This window comes from Colossoma macropomum, unplaced genomic scaffold (assembly GCF_904425465.1).
Source record: "Colossoma macropomum unplaced genomic scaffold, Colossoma_macropomum, whole genome shotgun sequence".
NCBI lineage: Eukaryota > Metazoa > Chordata > Actinopteri > Characiformes > Serrasalmidae > Colossoma > Colossoma macropomum.
In genome coordinates this window covers 28,901,796-28,918,043 of record NW_023494788.1, presented here as the reverse complement: position 1 = coordinate 28,918,043, position 16,248 = coordinate 28,901,796, and the positions used below count along the sequence as shown (strand labels likewise).

At 38.2% G+C, this 16,248-nt stretch overlaps 2 protein-coding genes across 2 annotated transcripts; both read right to left on the bottom strand.

Annotated features, from left to right (window-relative positions):
- Positions 1-583: 583 nt before the first annotated feature.
- Positions 584-3,315, bottom strand: slc25a5 (solute carrier family 25 member 5). Its single transcript, XM_036569080.1, has 4 exons — positions 3,091-3,315; positions 1,342-1,828; positions 1,123-1,263; positions 584-1,034 (listed from the first exon to the last, which is right to left on the bottom strand). Exons 1-4 carry the CDS (start codon positions 3,199-3,201, stop codon positions 877-879), a joined length of 897 nt encoding a protein of 298 aa, XP_036424973.1. The 5' UTR covers positions 3,202-3,315; the 3' UTR covers positions 584-876.
- Positions 3,316-4,651: 1,336 nt separating this feature from the next.
- slc25a43 (solute carrier family 25 member 43) lies at positions 4,652-12,780 on the bottom strand. The gene is made up of 5 exons (XM_036569079.1): positions 12,349-12,780; positions 10,982-11,223; positions 9,783-9,955; positions 7,125-7,259; positions 4,652-5,826 (listed from the first exon to the last, which is right to left on the bottom strand). Exons 1-5 carry the CDS (start codon positions 12,618-12,620, stop codon positions 5,614-5,616), a joined length of 1,035 nt encoding a protein of 344 aa, XP_036424972.1. The 5' UTR covers positions 12,621-12,780; the 3' UTR covers positions 4,652-5,613.
- Positions 12,781-16,248: the final 3,468 nt, after the last annotated feature.

The following is a 16,248-nucleotide window of genomic DNA, read 5'->3' as shown; positions in this document are numbered from 1 at the left end:
GATCAACCTGAACACACCATGAAACACTCCATATGCTTTGTACTTTAGACTGCTGCATAACCACGTGTCCTCTAGTCTAGGTAATTACAAAGCAGTCATGTCCTACAAAAGTCACCTAGCACATAATCTAATTCACAGTTTAACGTTTTGAATAAGAGGGCAAGCAAGGGGGTGACATGCATCACCCCTCTTCCTTTTTTTGATGAGCTAGTGTAAACATCTTCATGGTCAGGCATGCATGATATTCAAGAAGCACCAAAATAAACAGGCCTCTCACAGCTGCTCTTGGCTTAGACCCAGACATAAGACTGGGCAAGTGCCCGAGTATGAATTTGCAGTCCATGAAATAAGACACTGCCTGTCTGCATCTTGAAGCACTACATCAGACATATTTAACACTTTAGGCCACTTTCCCTTTGACAAACCAGATCTTAAAGACTATAATGCTGTGGATTTGCTGCTGACAATATTTTATCCAACACTAGGCTTATAGTTTTGTCCAAACAACTAATGCTTCGAAATGACTGTAGCCCAGAATAAAAAAATGCCCTACAGCATAAATATGAAAACAGATGAAAACAAATTTAGGATTTAGTTCAGTGAGTCTTTATTTAAGTGTAATGCCTAAAAACAGACCGGCTGGATGACAGGTAAGTTTCAGTACCTGGCATGGCTTCCTTCTCTCTGGGAATGACATGGTGAAGGGGAACAAAAACAAAACAGAAAAAAGGGCAAAATAAAAGCACAAAACGATTCCCCAGTACAACTAGTACTGACATACTAGCTGGTCCCTATAAATAAGGCGGAATTTGAGTCCTTCCAAATGTACAAGTTATGTTACAGTTAAACACCACAACATTAACGGCCAACAAACACTTAGATGAATTTCTTCAACTCATCATACAAGACGAGCACAAAGGCGCCACCCATGCCTCTGAGGACGTTGGACCAGGCTCCCTTGAAGAAGGCTTTGCCACCCTCATCACGAGCAATCTTCCTCCAGCAGTCAATTGTGCCACTGTACATGATGTCAGCTACAATGCAAAACAAGAGAAATCAATGTTATTTCACTTACAAAAGGGATAACCCAAGGTGAACACATTTTACATAGAACCAACTTACCTCCTTTGCGTCCAGACTGCATCATCATACGACGACGCACTGTGTCGAAGGGGTACGATGTAAGACCAGCGACAGCTGTTACAGTCTGAGCAATCATCCAGCTGATGATAATGTGAGTATTCTTGGGATCTGGCAGCATACCTACACACAGAGGGAACGTTTAATAACTAGCAGTAACCAAACTGCACTTAATCTCCACATTAGACAAATAACACTTACCTTTAGCTGTGTCATAGATGCCAAAGTAAGCAGCTCTGTAGATGATGATACCCTGGACAGACACATTGAAGCCCTGGTACAGACCCTTGAGGCCATCCGACCTGAAAATTTTCACCAAGCAGTTACCCAGACCAGTGAACTCTCTCTCACTTCCAGCTTTGCCAACATCAGCTGCCAGACGGGTTCTGGCAAAGTCAAGAGGGTAGACAAAGCAGAGGGAGGTGGCACCAGCAGCACCTCCAGATGCCAAGTTACCAGCAAAGTACCTCCAGAACTGGGTGCGCTTGTCTACACCATCAAGGAAGATCTTCTTGTACTTGTCTTTGAAGGCAAAGTTGAGGGCCTGAGTGGGAAAGTATCTGATGACATTGGCCAAGTTTCCTCTCCAGAATGACAGGAAACCCTGCTCCTTGGGAATACGGACAACACAGTCCATGATACCCTTGTACTGTTTGTCAGCCGTGATCTGCTTGCTGGCATGTTGCACCTGCAAATAAAATAAAAAGGTTCAGGTTTAAGTTATACAGAACAGCAGAAGCTTTTTGTGACATTAACTAATTACTGAAACAGCCTGAACATGCATACAATTACAGCAAACAGACGCAGGTTAGAAGAGCAAACGAACGTCAAACGGCAAGCACAAACACCGCATACATAATCTCCACAAGCTAACTAGGTTAGCTAACGTATGAATGAGTTTCCTGGCGTCGAGCGCATAAATACGCCCACTCTACCGCATCTAAGCGTACTCATCTACCCGTAAAACATCTTCGAAAAACAACTGGTAAGATTAAAAAACCCATAGTTCAATGAAAGTTTGAGAACGCCGGATGAATGAATAGCTAACTAGCAAGTGAAACTTCAGAAGCACAAGGCCTCCTCGTCTTACGACCTTGGCCAATAATTAGAGGAAGTAAAAATATATTGTAGGTTACACGGGTCACCTATAAACGGGCAGCTAGCTAAGATCTTTACTACATCTTGAGACTAACAGTAGCTGGTTAAATAAAGTTATCTTAATACATAATTTAACTACACTTCTTAAGATAGTGTTCCAGCATGACTAATTGAACAGTTTCGCCTAGCAAGTTGTATCATGCAGAAAATACCTTGGTTTCTGGCCAGTAATATTACACAAGGACTGCGCTGGGAACGCCAAGTGTCGAAGTGCTATAGTTAGCTAGCCTCGCCCTCAAAAGCTAGCCGGCTTTGTTAGCTAGCTAACGTTCCGCTCGGTGGCTAATGCTCTCCGGGTCCTGCAGCTAGCTAAGGTCATACTACACAGCTAACCTTAGCTTCCATTCACTAGAAAGCGGCAAGCCCGAGAACCAATGGTCAACAAATCAGGTATCAGGGACAACCAGCTAGCTAACAGTTAGAGAAACACATCGATAACCACGTTTCCGTAGCGATTTCTTTTATAAAGGATTGATAACTAGCCAGCGTCAGAGCTAACTAGTGTTCTTACAGAGTTACGTTAGCTTTAAAGCTAACCGAGTAATTGGTGACGAGCCAGATTGTGAACAAAGCGTCTACCACTTAACGCTACTGTTAAATCGTGTAACGTAACCTGCCGTAACGTCAACATGTAGCTAACAATTTAAATTAAGTACCTAAACTGAACTTCACTGGACAGAACTGATTTAGCCAGTTAACCAGCTAGCTAACATTTCCGGAACCCGCCGCTCACCGTCACTCAGCGGTTTAAGGTCATATTTTTTAATGCTTGAATCTTTACTCGTTACTCACCTGAAGAAGAAGCTTCACTCTTTCGATGGGAGCAACAGCTGTTTTGGAAATGGCAGCGGCAATACCCCCGGCCAAGAAGTCCTTGGCGAAAGAAATGGCGGTCTCACTCATTGTTGGGTGGTGTTAACGTGATGTCGTGTGAAGGAGACAAATCCCGCTCAGCCGCAGCAGGAGTTACACGGAATGCCGGCCGGGTCGAAATGGCCGATCGACAAGCTGCGAACAGAATTTAAACGGTGGGGCTCGCGAGACCGAACGAGAACATAAATGAGGAGTTTTGATTGGTTTCTTGGAAAATCGGGCGGAGCTAAATGTTCTGTTCTAAGAGAAGGGGCGGGCTTGAAATCACGAGGCAGAAGAAAAGCGTCATCAAAGAATCGGGCGTCACCGCTACGACTCTCTTTTTCCACTCTTTAATTCTCGGGAGAAAGAGAAATGTCTTCACGCTTCAAAAGTTAATTACTGATATATACTGAATATTTATATTCAGTAAAATGTCCAGTTTAAGTGCTCTATTATAAGAAGTGTCCTCATTTTGTCCGTCAGGTCACACACAACCCATTCTGCCCAAATAAAAAGTCCTTGACACGACTTCTACTGTGTGCCAAAAGGAGACTGTACAACGCAGTGTTAGCGATAAACAGCTAGACCTTATCACAAGAAACTGTCCACCTAGAGTCACAAACTCTGAAATCTTATCCGAATCGCACGTGTGTCCATACTGACTCGATGCAAATGTGACCAAAGGACTTTAGATCATTCTCTCTGCAAACGAGAGCTGGTATCAGAAGAAGCCTCTGGATGAATCTGAGTACTTTTACCTTTGCTAAGCAGAAGTCACACAACTCGTTTTAGACATAATTGCATTCAGTCACTGAGTCACAAACAAGAAACTCTAGCACTTCAGGAGGCTTAAAATTCTTAAAAATCAGTTCAGTTCTTATGTTTTAAAAGCCTAGCTACCACTTAACTCTAGAAGAGAAGTCAGCAACTTTACATAGAAGACCCAGAGCTTATTCCAAATGGATTAGCATGTTTATTTTTTATGTATTTTCATTATTAACACACACTGCCATGTTAAAAAAACCCATAGAAACTGTTAAGTGTTTCTGTCGGTTCCTGATGGTTTTGTAATGTTTTGATATCACAACGTAAGGATCCTAATGGTTTAACAGGTGACCGATGGCTGATTCTAAATGCACTTAATGGTTTCTTAATGGGATCTAAAGGTTCTACATTAAACCATTCAGCCAATTCCCATTTGAAAGCAAAACCATTAAGTTTTAATCCTTCTGGTTTCTAATGGTCCTTTTTCAGCAGAGTGGTCACTGGTCATTTTGTTTAGCAAATAAAATGGCTATATTTGTGTCGTAGGCATTGCAACCCTTGGTTCCTATCACCACCATTGAAAAGAAATCTGAGTCAGTAAATCTCTTTACGATGCCCATTTCACTTCAAACCACTGTTGTTTACATCTCAACAACTGACGGTGTTGAAGTTTTGTAAAATTGGTTCCCCTTTAATACCTGCTCTTTCAATGACAGATACAACAGTACTGGACTGTAGAGGACAAAGATGAGTTTAATATTTATATTGCTAACACTCAACTTCATCATGATTGCTACCAACGCAACTTAAACTATTAATTGTAATAACAATCAATTGTAATATATAAAACAGTATTATTTGTACATATTGTACAGAACACAGGGGAAAAACATAAATAATAGAATACATGTAAAATCTAAAATCCATCGTCATGATTTGTCAAACAAAGGCACTGAAATATCTCATCCGGACAGGCCTTTTACATGTTTTCCTAATAAAAGGAAAGCATCCCTCTTTTAATAAAAATACAGAAGTTTACTACGTTCTGAAAGATGTGTGATAGTTTTCATTTATCACTGTCGTATATATTCTGAGGTACTGCAGAAAACAAAGGTTGTGCTTCAAGTATGCTGGACCAAGATCTCTAAAATGGCACAGATTGTACTGAATACAAAAGCAGGTGCAGTAGTACCCTTTAGACAACTACACATTTAGCAGCAAGTAGTGTTACAGATGATGCAGAGTAATTAACAGCATCATGTAGTAAAACCAATAATCAATTCTGAGGCCACAGGAGAAAGTCCATATTGTCTACTGAATACTGACAGTATCTACCCAACGTCAACCATACTGAATGCTTCTCAGTGCACTGTTGTGCACAATTTGTGGAGTGTTCACCCAATTCAAACCAAAAGGCACCCAATTCAAACCATACATCTGAAGTTTTGTAACTCAAAAAAAAAAAATCCAAAAACAACCAGATCCACAGGGAATTTAAGTGTTCTTTAAAAAAAAAAAAAACACCAGGGTGCCAAAAATATATTAGCTGAGAACACTCAAAAGTGTCCTGAAGAGTGGTGTGGAAGTTTGTCCACATCAGAAAAAAATGATCTGATAACCCCCCACTGAGTTTTATTTTCCTGTTTCGTCCATTTTCTGTCTCTTTGCACATCACAAGGACAGAGAGAAACATGTTTACCAGCGATTTCCCATTGATGAACTTTGTGCCTGTAATTTCCTGTTTCTCAGGTAGTGCTTAAACTCCTGTAGTTCATGTGGGCCAAGGCTTTGGTCCACTCCTGGTTTGAGTTTGTAGCTCAGCGGAGACACAATATAACCATTTTGGTAAAGACAGACTTGTTTACACATCTCAAAGCAACTGAAGAGCAGGCCGTAGTATGGGACAATCTGTGAACAACACATGAGATAATAGTTCAGAACAAAGAAATAATAAATTATTATGCATGAATAAAAATGCTGTTTCCAATGATCAATTTCACAAATTCACAGACAAATTAACATCTGCCATAAAAGTAAACATGCGTAGGCCTATAAATATTAATATTAAAAGTAAAGACTGCTTTTGCCTTCTCCTGTAAAGTTACTATTTTGGAGATACTTTTTTTTTTAAACAGTGACGATATGCATCAATGTGTATGTTTCAAGGAATCAATAACAAAAATAGGTTTTCCTCAAAATGACTTGATACTAATGATGTGATAGTAAGCAGCACCTGAAAGCAAAGAGAATGCATCTCTGAAGGAACCTGACTGGTCCTCATTCTCAGAATTCCTGTATTAAACAATTCCTTTTCCAATTACCTGACACTGCTTTTATTATTAACAGTTATACTTAGATCTATACTTACATTAATAAAGGAAAATGTAACTTTGCTGCACTACAATCAATCAAAAATCTCTATATCCATAAGTTATTACAACGACTCTTCTGAAATAACTGTCTGTTCCTTTATATTTTCATCCCAAGTTCCTATCACATACAGTTTAGCTCAGGACTTTGTACTTTGCCTCTCTGAGAAGATCTTCAAAAACATTGATTTTATTCTCTTCAGACTGCATGTACACACAATCCACACAATCATTAATTGGACAAGATCCAAAGATGCTCCCTGCCTTTGGGAAATTATGGACCAATTAGATTAATCAAGCTGGTTGCTGAAATCATGCCAGAGTTCACGATGGCTGCTTGTCCACAACATTTAATACCTGCTCTTTCAGTGACAGATACAACAGTACTGGACTGTAGAGGACAAAGATGAGTTTAATATTTATAATTCTTAATTATTTTTACGTTTCTTTGATTTACATAGAATAACTCAAATATCAACCAAAGTGAGCACAAACAGTAAAGTTCTTTTTTTAAACTATGAATATTTCAAGGACAATGGAATGACCTACAGGGTGTTTTGTCATTTGAGGACTGTGGGTTGGAAATAGAAATAAAAAAAAAAAATAGAAATAGAAATCAGAAATCAAAGGTTTGTCTGGACTGGCCCAGAGAAATCAACTATAGCTTCAACTCCTTAAATTAACATGAAGAGAAGAAAAAAACAGCTCCTATTCATATCTCTCAAATGTTTATCTTTAGTTTAAAAACAATATCCAAATTCCCATCATACAGGCACACAGGGGAGAAAAGTAGTGAGACTACCAGTGTATCCATAGTCACAATTTTAAACATCTCACCTTGACTGTGTTGGCTGTAAAGCCACTCCAAAGGGACAACATGCCCTTGGTTCTGATGACCTCTCTGAAGCAGTTTATCATCCCAGTAAAGTGGACATCAACTCCTCCACAATGTGGCAGGAAAGGACTCTGAGCCTTAAACATTCAATAAATCGTTATGAGTAAAGACACAGTAAGCATTACGTTAAAAACAAATGCACATTAACAGAAGCCATAAAACACAGAAAAAGGACAAAAGGACACCCAAAAAAAGTAGCTCAGTGAGTGTCCTGTGTGTGTACTTTGGAAGAAGGTGGATCCAACGTAGTCAGCACAGTCAATGAGCCACAGGGTCAAGGAGTTAAGGCGGCATCAAATTACATAGTTGGACAACGTCATCATGAAGAATTTACCACTGGCACATTGATTAGGGATACGTGGTGGCCGTTGTAAAAGCCAGGCTCAATCCAATGAGAAGGATAAACCTGTTTTCTAGACTTACAAGTCTTACTAGACACACTCCTGTTTGTAAGACCTTTCAATTAAGAATGTGAAATGATTAAAGTAACATAATCCTGCTCAGAAACAAGAGCTCCAGGGAAGCCCACAGCTTCTTTAAGCACTATGGTTGGATTGATGGGGGTTGTGTTGATCATTGTTTCTATAGACACTTGTGTGTAGCACCAAACAGCAAGCTTTTCTCCACAGTAGGGTGTTGGCAACTAGGCCATTGTCCTGCCTGACAATATGGTTTAACTTGCAAGACGGTACTGAGAACACAAAACTTTAACATCCTTATACAGAAACTTTTTTTGCACAACAAATTAAGAAGATCTATAACAGATCAATAGTGATCGGTCATTTATCTTTCAAAGAACTTATCTTTAGCTTGAAGACATTGTCTACATTCCCAGCTGCTGCAGCCAATTGTGCTCTCTAGTAACAGACTGTGCCCTGTATTGCTTTCTAACCTTTGCTGTAAAAGTATATAGTTTTTATTTCAGATAATAGTACAGCACGACACACAGGAAACAACAAAGCCAGATAAGGTCTGTTATAGTTGCACCACCTAGTAGTGAACAACAGTATTACACAAGTTTTCAAGAAAGAAAGTAGAGGGGTGACTACAGAACGACAACACGACTTCAGAGCAGTGTTATTATAAATTTGAAATTTTCATTAGTTTTAATTTTTATTTTGTTTTTTCATTTTAGTTTTTACTTATAATGGATGCTGTAATAGAAGGTATTTGTTATCAGTAGAATAAAATTAATACAGCACTACACTGAGCTCAGCTCAGTAAAGACAGCCAAACACAGAAGGCATTCACCTACTAAACTCTCATTCACACACTGAAAAAAACAAAACTAAAGTTTTTTTCCCTCAGTAATTCTATTTTGTGTTTGTTTTGTGGTGGACATTATAATTTTGACTTATTTTTTGTGTTTTTCCAAATATTTTTTATTATGGTTAACACACACATTTTTTCAATGCTAGTTTTTGTTTTAATAATATTTAACTATACTAACCCTGCTTCTGAAGTAAAGCAGTTCAGACTTACTGATGTCATGAACATAAGGCACTGCTAGTTCTATGACTGGAGATTAAAATAATACAAAAAAAATAACAGCAATGTTGAAATATTTTATGTTATTCTGTGGTGAGTAAACAAGTGAATTTATAAAGTGCTATTTTTCACAAAAGCTTAATTTATAATTTGTGATTTTGTATAAAAGCTCCATAGGTCCACATTCATTTTGGACTCTCTAGCAAACGCCCTCTAGTGTCTGAACAAACAGGAAAAGACTCCATGAGAGGAACTGCTGATAGAACCATGTCTTTTGTCATTGTCACTCTCTCTAACAGCTTGCTCATGATCTCTCTTTCACATTCCAACTCTTTGGTTTCTGTTTCAGCAAGCTCTTGTACATGACAATCTCTTCCACATCTTTTGGGCTGTGCTGCACTGACCACTTGACTTCTACTTGTCTTCCTTTTCCGCTCTCCACTTCTCTCTTTCCTGTTCCATCATTTCACCCTTCCTCAACAGCTATTTTAGCTCATGATTATCAGTTTCAAGGTTTTTCAAGTTTCAAGTTTCAAGTTTCAATTTTATCCCAGAACTACAAGCAAGTCAAGAAAACAGCAACTACTATATGCCATTATTTAGGGTTTATGGTGGTGTTATTATTTAACAACTTTCTGTTTTTGTATGTATCATATATGTATTCCATGTACTTCATGTCTGGCCTACAGTTAGTATGTGCAGTTCTACTTTAATATACCGTGTAGTGCTACTTTTGCAACACATTGCTGTTGTGAAGTGACCTTGGGTTTGAGAAAGATGCCATGTAAATTTAATCTGTAATTTTTATTATTATCTAAAATGTGGCCTAATCTAAAGGTACACTTTCTTGCTTCTTAAAAATAAATGCAATCATGTAATATATGTTATCTTTACAGCAAATGTACTCAGGCAAATTGTTTATATAGAAAGAGTGCTTGAACTCGTCGTTTAATGAAATGATGCAAGAAAAGAAGGCGAAAAAAAAACGTTCTAGCACTTTGTTTCCATTCAGTCTGCTGAAACATTATCTGTGTGAAATGAACACTGTTTTGGTGAATTTGTGCAAGAGTTTTTAAAAGTATGCAACCTGAATTATTCATGCATTCTCTCACCTGCATCTTCCGTTTAATGGTCTCGAAAGGGAAAGAGAGAGTTTGAGCCACTCCTGAAGCAAGACAGCCATTGATGAAGTTCTGCAAAGAGCTGAAACGGAAGTGGTGCTCCTGCCACAGTTTATCCAAGTTAATGTAGACTACATAGCAGCCAACTGAGAAGGGCACCGCACCTGTTCCACAGAGAGAAGAGGATACATAATCAAAAGAAAAAACAGCTTTTTCGCAAATATACTGTAGTGTTAAAGCTGAAGACAGACCATGTTTATCTGGGGACACTAATGTTTTGTTTTTGCCTGTGTATAAATTAAGGATGCATAATCAGAATTGCGCAAGATCAGAATCTGCAGATTTATCATTTCTGTTTTGGCACATCTGTGTAGCAGTTTTATGACCTATACAATGACCTATACAGTGACCTTATGCATGACAGTTGTATTTTACTTTTTTGATTCAAGTTTAAATAGGCACCTGTTTTTTTTTTTTATTTAAGAATTTAAAAGTGAGTTTGACCCATTAAAGAGCAAATAATGTTATTTGCATTGTGACTTCAGCTAATGAAAAGTACTGAAAGTGTGGTAGAACGTTCATTGAGAAAGCACTAGTAAAGGTCTTAGTAAAACTGGCTGTGAAGAAATTTAAATTGGCCATAAAAAAAATCACGATCAGTGCATTCCTATTATAAATGAATATGGTAATATGTTTTAAGAGGGAAAAGCACACAAGTTCTTGTTAATAAACTATACTGAGAAAACACAAGCCACATTTATTTTAAATCATACATGAAGAAGAATACAGGAGAAATTAGCAGCCTAGAGCTTTCTAGGCTACTTATTGCAACTTAACTTTCACTTTGGTGAGTGAACATTACATTTCAGTAAATTAAGGTGACGTGAAGGACAACTGCAGCAACTCGCCCATCAAATTCACATGACCAATAGCGAGGAACATGTGACTGACAAGGACACTTTAAAATGCTACTAATTACTCCTTTAAGACAGGTCAAAGTCCAAAACCAGGCAACATATCTAAGAGAAGTGATGAACATGAATATTACATTAGCTAAAAAAAAGGTATAGTAAGCAAACTTCCTCTTATAATATGCATCATGGTCTCTTGCCTTTCTTCAGTTTTACTGTATTATATTTACATTCTATACATACTGTAGAAGTGACTCAAGAGAGGCAAACAAAGCATACCTAAAATAGTGAGGGAAAAACCCCGGTAGAGAGCCAGGAACCCCTCATTTCGGTGGACCATGGAAAGAGTGTGCAGCAGCCCCCTATTTGTGGATTCTCTGCAGTTCTGGGCAATCAGTCTGGTTTCAACCACCTCTAACGGATATGTAATCAGAGCAGCAGATATACCTGCCAGACCTCCAGCCACTATGGCCCTCCACTGTGAGATACGACCAAGATCATCCATATGGAAGTGGACAATCCTGCAAGACAAAAATAACAAACAGTGTTCTTCTATTGTTATAAGCTTGACATCATAATTACATAGCACCAAAAAGGGTTCTTCTATTGTTATAATACATCATAACAATAGCAGAACCCTTTTTGGTGCCATAGAGAACCATTTTCAAAAAGGTCCTATATAGAACTATATACAACAATCTCTCATCAATCTAAAGAATATTTCAACATGCAAAAAAACTATTTTAGCATTAAATGGTTCTACACAGATAACATAAAAAACTAAAGAATGAGCTGAATTTATTTATTTATTTTAAGTTAGAAGATTAGAATGACAGATCTTGCCAAAAGTGGCCCTAGAGAGAACCTCTTATCACAAAGCAAAAGATTAAAAACACATTGTTCTGCCGTATCTCAGCCGTATTTTATCAGCAGCACCGCTCTTGCGCAAGACTGCTCATGATAAGCTGACTCCTCTGTTTCCTAGAATACTGTATATAGGACTTTCCTAAACTGGAGTGGAGGACCGTGTTTACTTATGCGACTACACGTGACAAGACTGTGTGCAGTCTGTTCTTCTGGGGACCTGAAGAGTTCAGTTTATCAGGGGAAATCCTGACACGCAGGACTGAAAGGGATGACAAGCCAGTTTATTCATCCAAAAAATGTGAAACGGTATTTAAACTCGATCTCTATTAAAAACGCCCTCTTTACTAACGAATGACGCCACCATGTGCAGAGGCCTTTGGAGCGCTCCGATTGGCTGAGCGAAAAAGGCGTGATTTCACGATGACATCACCATGAACTGAAGTAAACTTTGAGTGTAGCTAACGCTGGCTAGCCGCAGTCCTTAAGGAAAGAAATTTACCGCCACAGCCGACCTAAAAACAGCGCAAGACACTTAGTAAAGATATGAACATAGGTACATTTTAAAAGCCCTTTATATTCTATTCAAAAGCTGTGTGTTAAAGAAAACCGCTATGAGCAGCTGATTGTGTTGCTGGCTAGCCAGCTGACTTCCTGCACAGCGAGTTCAAATTCAGAGACGTTGAAGTTGTTTTACACTTCAACTGGGAGACACCAAGAATATTATAAATACACACAGACATAAACCAGTGGTTCAAAGCGTGACAGGGAGTGGTACTCACTTTTTGTAAGTTGCCAAATGTATGGCGCTGTATGGGAACAAACGAAGGCAGGAAACCGAATTTCCTTTCCAAAACGCTCGCAGACCCTCATTCTGATACAGAAGAAGAAACGTATGCATGAAGCCGCGTTTGCAGTGAAACGTCCCCACCTGACTTAAAATCTTCACCACCTCGAGCGGCGATGTGACGGTTTTGCTAAAAACACCGGCAAAACCAACGCACAGCAAACTTTGAGAATTTGTCAGTCTGTCATCCTTTTTAACGGAGGCCATAATTTCTCGACTACTAAAAAACAACACAGTTTTAATACTGTACGAGCCGTAAATCCGCTGTCTGAAGGCAACAAAACACAGAGTTAGCTAAAATTATTTATCATGACACCTGAGTGTAAACCCCCAGCTGTAAGCGCTACTGTCGCCTGCGTCTGCATCAGCGACATATCGCAATGACGTAACGGTGTGTCTGACAGCGATCATTGGTGGATAATTTGCCGCGGTGCGGGACAAACATGAGGAATCAGCCAATAGTAGATCAAAGTTTAAAATCCACCAATAGTAGCTGCAGTTGAATAAAAAAAACGTATCTTGCTGTTCATTTCCGAAACAAACTGTATTGATGTAAAGTGCTCCCGCTGTGTTTATCACAGAACTATAGAAACTGAATAACTCCTTTTTCAGTTTCCCTGATTTGAAACAACTTATATTGTATAATATGAAGATCCTTCTCACCAACATCTGACGTGAAAAGAGAAATTCTAGAAAAACAATTGCTGAGTCAGAATTGCTCAGTGCTGATGGGAACCAGACAATTGAAGTGTTTAATGCCTCTAAAGCCACATCTCAGAAAGTTATTGCAGAAAATGTATACACTGAATACAACATTGGGCCTCATTCTTAAAACCCATTTATGCAGTTTCTACTAAGATTCTGACCTTCACCAATGTTTTCCTGTTTGGGATCTGTTTTATAGGTAAGAACAGAATCTACACACACTCAGGAGCACGTAAGTTATGAACAATTCTGCAGCTTAAGAACACACTATGAATCTGACATAGGCTTTTCTTGGGGCCTTTACTCAAAAACAAATTTAAGAAAAAACTTAGTAAGACTGGTGAATATGGCTCATTGTTTTGAAATATTTAGATTTATAAATCTAACAAAATTGTAAAAATAATATTTGTCATTTAATTTATACAACTTTGTTTTTCAATTTAATTACAATAAGCAATAGCTGTGTTAATGTAATAGATCAGCAACATGAATCTTCAAACATTACCAAACTCTGGAGATTATTTAGTTGTTATAGTCATTTACTGTGAAGGGGGCCCAGTGTTCTTTAGATAAGTCTTTGGCCTAATTATTTTTTTTAATATGCATTCATTGAGAGAAGATGATGCAGGATGATTATTTACCATTATTTTACCATTATCAATGTTACATATAAAAACTGGTCATTTTGAAAAGTAAATTAAATGGTAACACTTTTATAGTCTATCACAAGCCCTGGTTCCTATATCCATAATTATAAAGAAATCCAGCTTGGAAAGTCTCTATACAATGCACTATTTCACATTAAAACACTCTGACATTGACATTGTGTACATCTCAAGAATTGGATTATGCAGAAATAATTTGAAAAATCTATGAAATTACTTTTTAATATTTACTATGTACTATTTGTGTCATTACTGTATTACTGTATACATTACTGTATTTGTTGTCATCCAGGCGATGTTGGGTTCAAATTCTAAATCTTGGTTCCTCTCAGTGTTTCTTCCTCACGCTCTTGGGAAGTTTTTCCAGCTATGTTTGCCCTCAGCTTGCACACTAGAAGTTTCAATTTCTGTAAAGATGCTTTGTGACTTTATGTCTGTTGTACAAAGCCACAATGCTTTACAAGTAAAACTGAGCTGAACTGAGGCTCAATATATGTGTATAGTATGACATACACTCTGCATGTCTGCCTTATCTGTAATAGTTACAAAAGTTGCATCACCCAATAAACAAGAAGCTCCAACATTCTGATTTCTGACAGATGTTCAACGTAACAGTTTCAGGAAACACTGAGTGGAAAATTGACCAATCAGACACTGTTTTTCTCTGTGGTCTTTAGGTAGATAAGCGAGGTCTCCTCTTGATTAGGACCTCAAGCTCTGATGAGAAGGCATTAAGGTGTTAGGATAATAATGTGCATGATTACGAAGTGAAACAATCATGTTTTAATTTCCAGTGGGTGGAACCAATTTCATGAGAAAAAAAAACATCACTCTAGGCCTTCTGGAGGTCCCAGACATGTGGCAGCCCAATCAGTGGGTTGTTAGAAATGGAAAAAAGCAGCGACAGCTCTATACTCTCTACCGAAAGAGGCACTGTGAAACTACTAAAGGTAAAATACATGGCAATATATCTGTCAAGCTTCAAGTAAAACACTGAATGTCTTTTAGAAGCTTTTAATGTCTGTGTTTAATCTGCTCTTTTTTTGGCATCTGTGACCAGAACTGAAGGCCTAGCTCTAGTCATGGTTCGCAACTGTATCTTAATATACACAATACAATACTTAATTATATGTCTTAAAATATAAAAAGGGTAGCATTCCCTTCCCTACTCACATGACCACCTGCCTGTTTGATTTCACCAGTTGTAGAGAGCTTTCTTGCAAGTGTAAATCCTATTAGCATCTGTTGGTTTAGCATATAATGCTCCATTTATCATACACACACAACAAGCGCAAACAATCACTAATCAACCAAAGCACACAGTCAACATCTAAAGCTCTTAATGTATGTATCCACACCCTGAATATTTTAATGAAATGCATTTCTGGGACTGACAATATTTTGGGTGGCGGTACATCACATGCTGTTTCTCTCTTTTTTTCCATCTTAATACCCCCCAACCATACACCAAGTAGTGTTGTAGGAGCTCCCCTCACTGAGAGAAATCAACTGGAAGGTCCAAGCATGTGCCCTTACTTAAATGCAACCATGACCTTAAGTCTTCTTGTTTTAGGAAGTCAAAAGTACTCACTCAGATTGAAACTACACAACAAGCACATTTCTGTTATATTTGCGGCATATATCAGGCACTCTGGCACCACGAAGAAACCCTGATGAACCATTGTGGGTGCTGGTTAAAATTTGATATAACACAAAATATCTCTTTAAAGTCCTGAGAACATCCATCCAATTGCTTTCTCACGTGTTTGCATTATTCATCGCCATACTGACACAGTGGTTAGGAATTTGTCTCAGTGTGCTCATAACAATAAAAACAGCACAACAGTTACGGCATAGAAAACATACTTGTATTATACATAATGTAAACGTAAAGATTAACAAAATAAAAAGCAGATACATTTAAAACATATAGACCAAGAGTATTAAGATTATTAATATTTCTGTAAGAATGGAGAGCTATTAAGTATCCGAATACTATGTTCTATTCAGACACCAAGAGGTTCTTGCTCAAATTCTGTGGTTCCCAACCTTTTTTTACTCGCAGCCCACACAAATGACCACAAAAGCTTCCGTGGCCACCAAATAGATTTTACTGATCTTATCATTTTTTTCTGACTCACCTAATAAGATCTTGCTGAATTGTTTGCCAGCTACCAAGTGTTGGATGTCAGACTGAAAAGAGGAAAGCTGTAAACAGGCTCAGATTGATAGATTTAGGTGATATTCACTATGTTTAGTCTCCAAGTGGTGGTTTAAACTGTTGGGTTTAGAGCTTTTTCGGCTCTCATGCACGTGAAGCCCAGCACATGCTATTCACTGCTGCATTTTCTTCATTTTGGTTTATGTGTGATTTCTCCACTTTTCTCAGTCTGAGATATGTTGGCCTTCACTTGAAGATTTTTTTCTATTTGAAAGACTCTTTTAATCATTTATCCATAATAAAT

Bases quoted from the DNA above. Each gene is read 5' to 3' on its own strand.
- slc25a43 (XM_036569079.1), bottom strand. From the start codon at position 12,620: ATGGCCTCCGTTAAAAAGGATGACAGACTGACAAATTCTCAAAGTTTG. The intron at 11,224-12,348 runs GTGAGTACCACT...TTTGTCTTGCAG, and splicing joins CATTTGGCAACTTACAAAAA to GATTGTCCACTTCCATATGG. The intron at 7,260-9,782 runs GTGAGAGAATGC...TGAATGTTTAAG, and splicing joins CCATTAAACGGAAGATGCAG to GCTCAGAGTCCTTTCCTGCC.
- slc25a5 (XM_036569080.1), bottom strand. From the start codon at position 3,201: ATGAGTGAGACCGCCATTTCTTTCGCCAAGGACTTCTTGGCCGGGGGT. The intron at 1,829-3,090 runs GTGAGTAACGAG...TTTTATTTGCAG, and splicing joins GAGTGAAGCTTCTTCTTCAG to GTGCAACATGCCAGCAAGCA. The intron at 1,264-1,341 runs GTAAGTGTTATT...CTCTGTGTGTAG, and splicing joins CATCTATGACACAGCTAAAG to GTATGCTGCCAGATCCCAAG.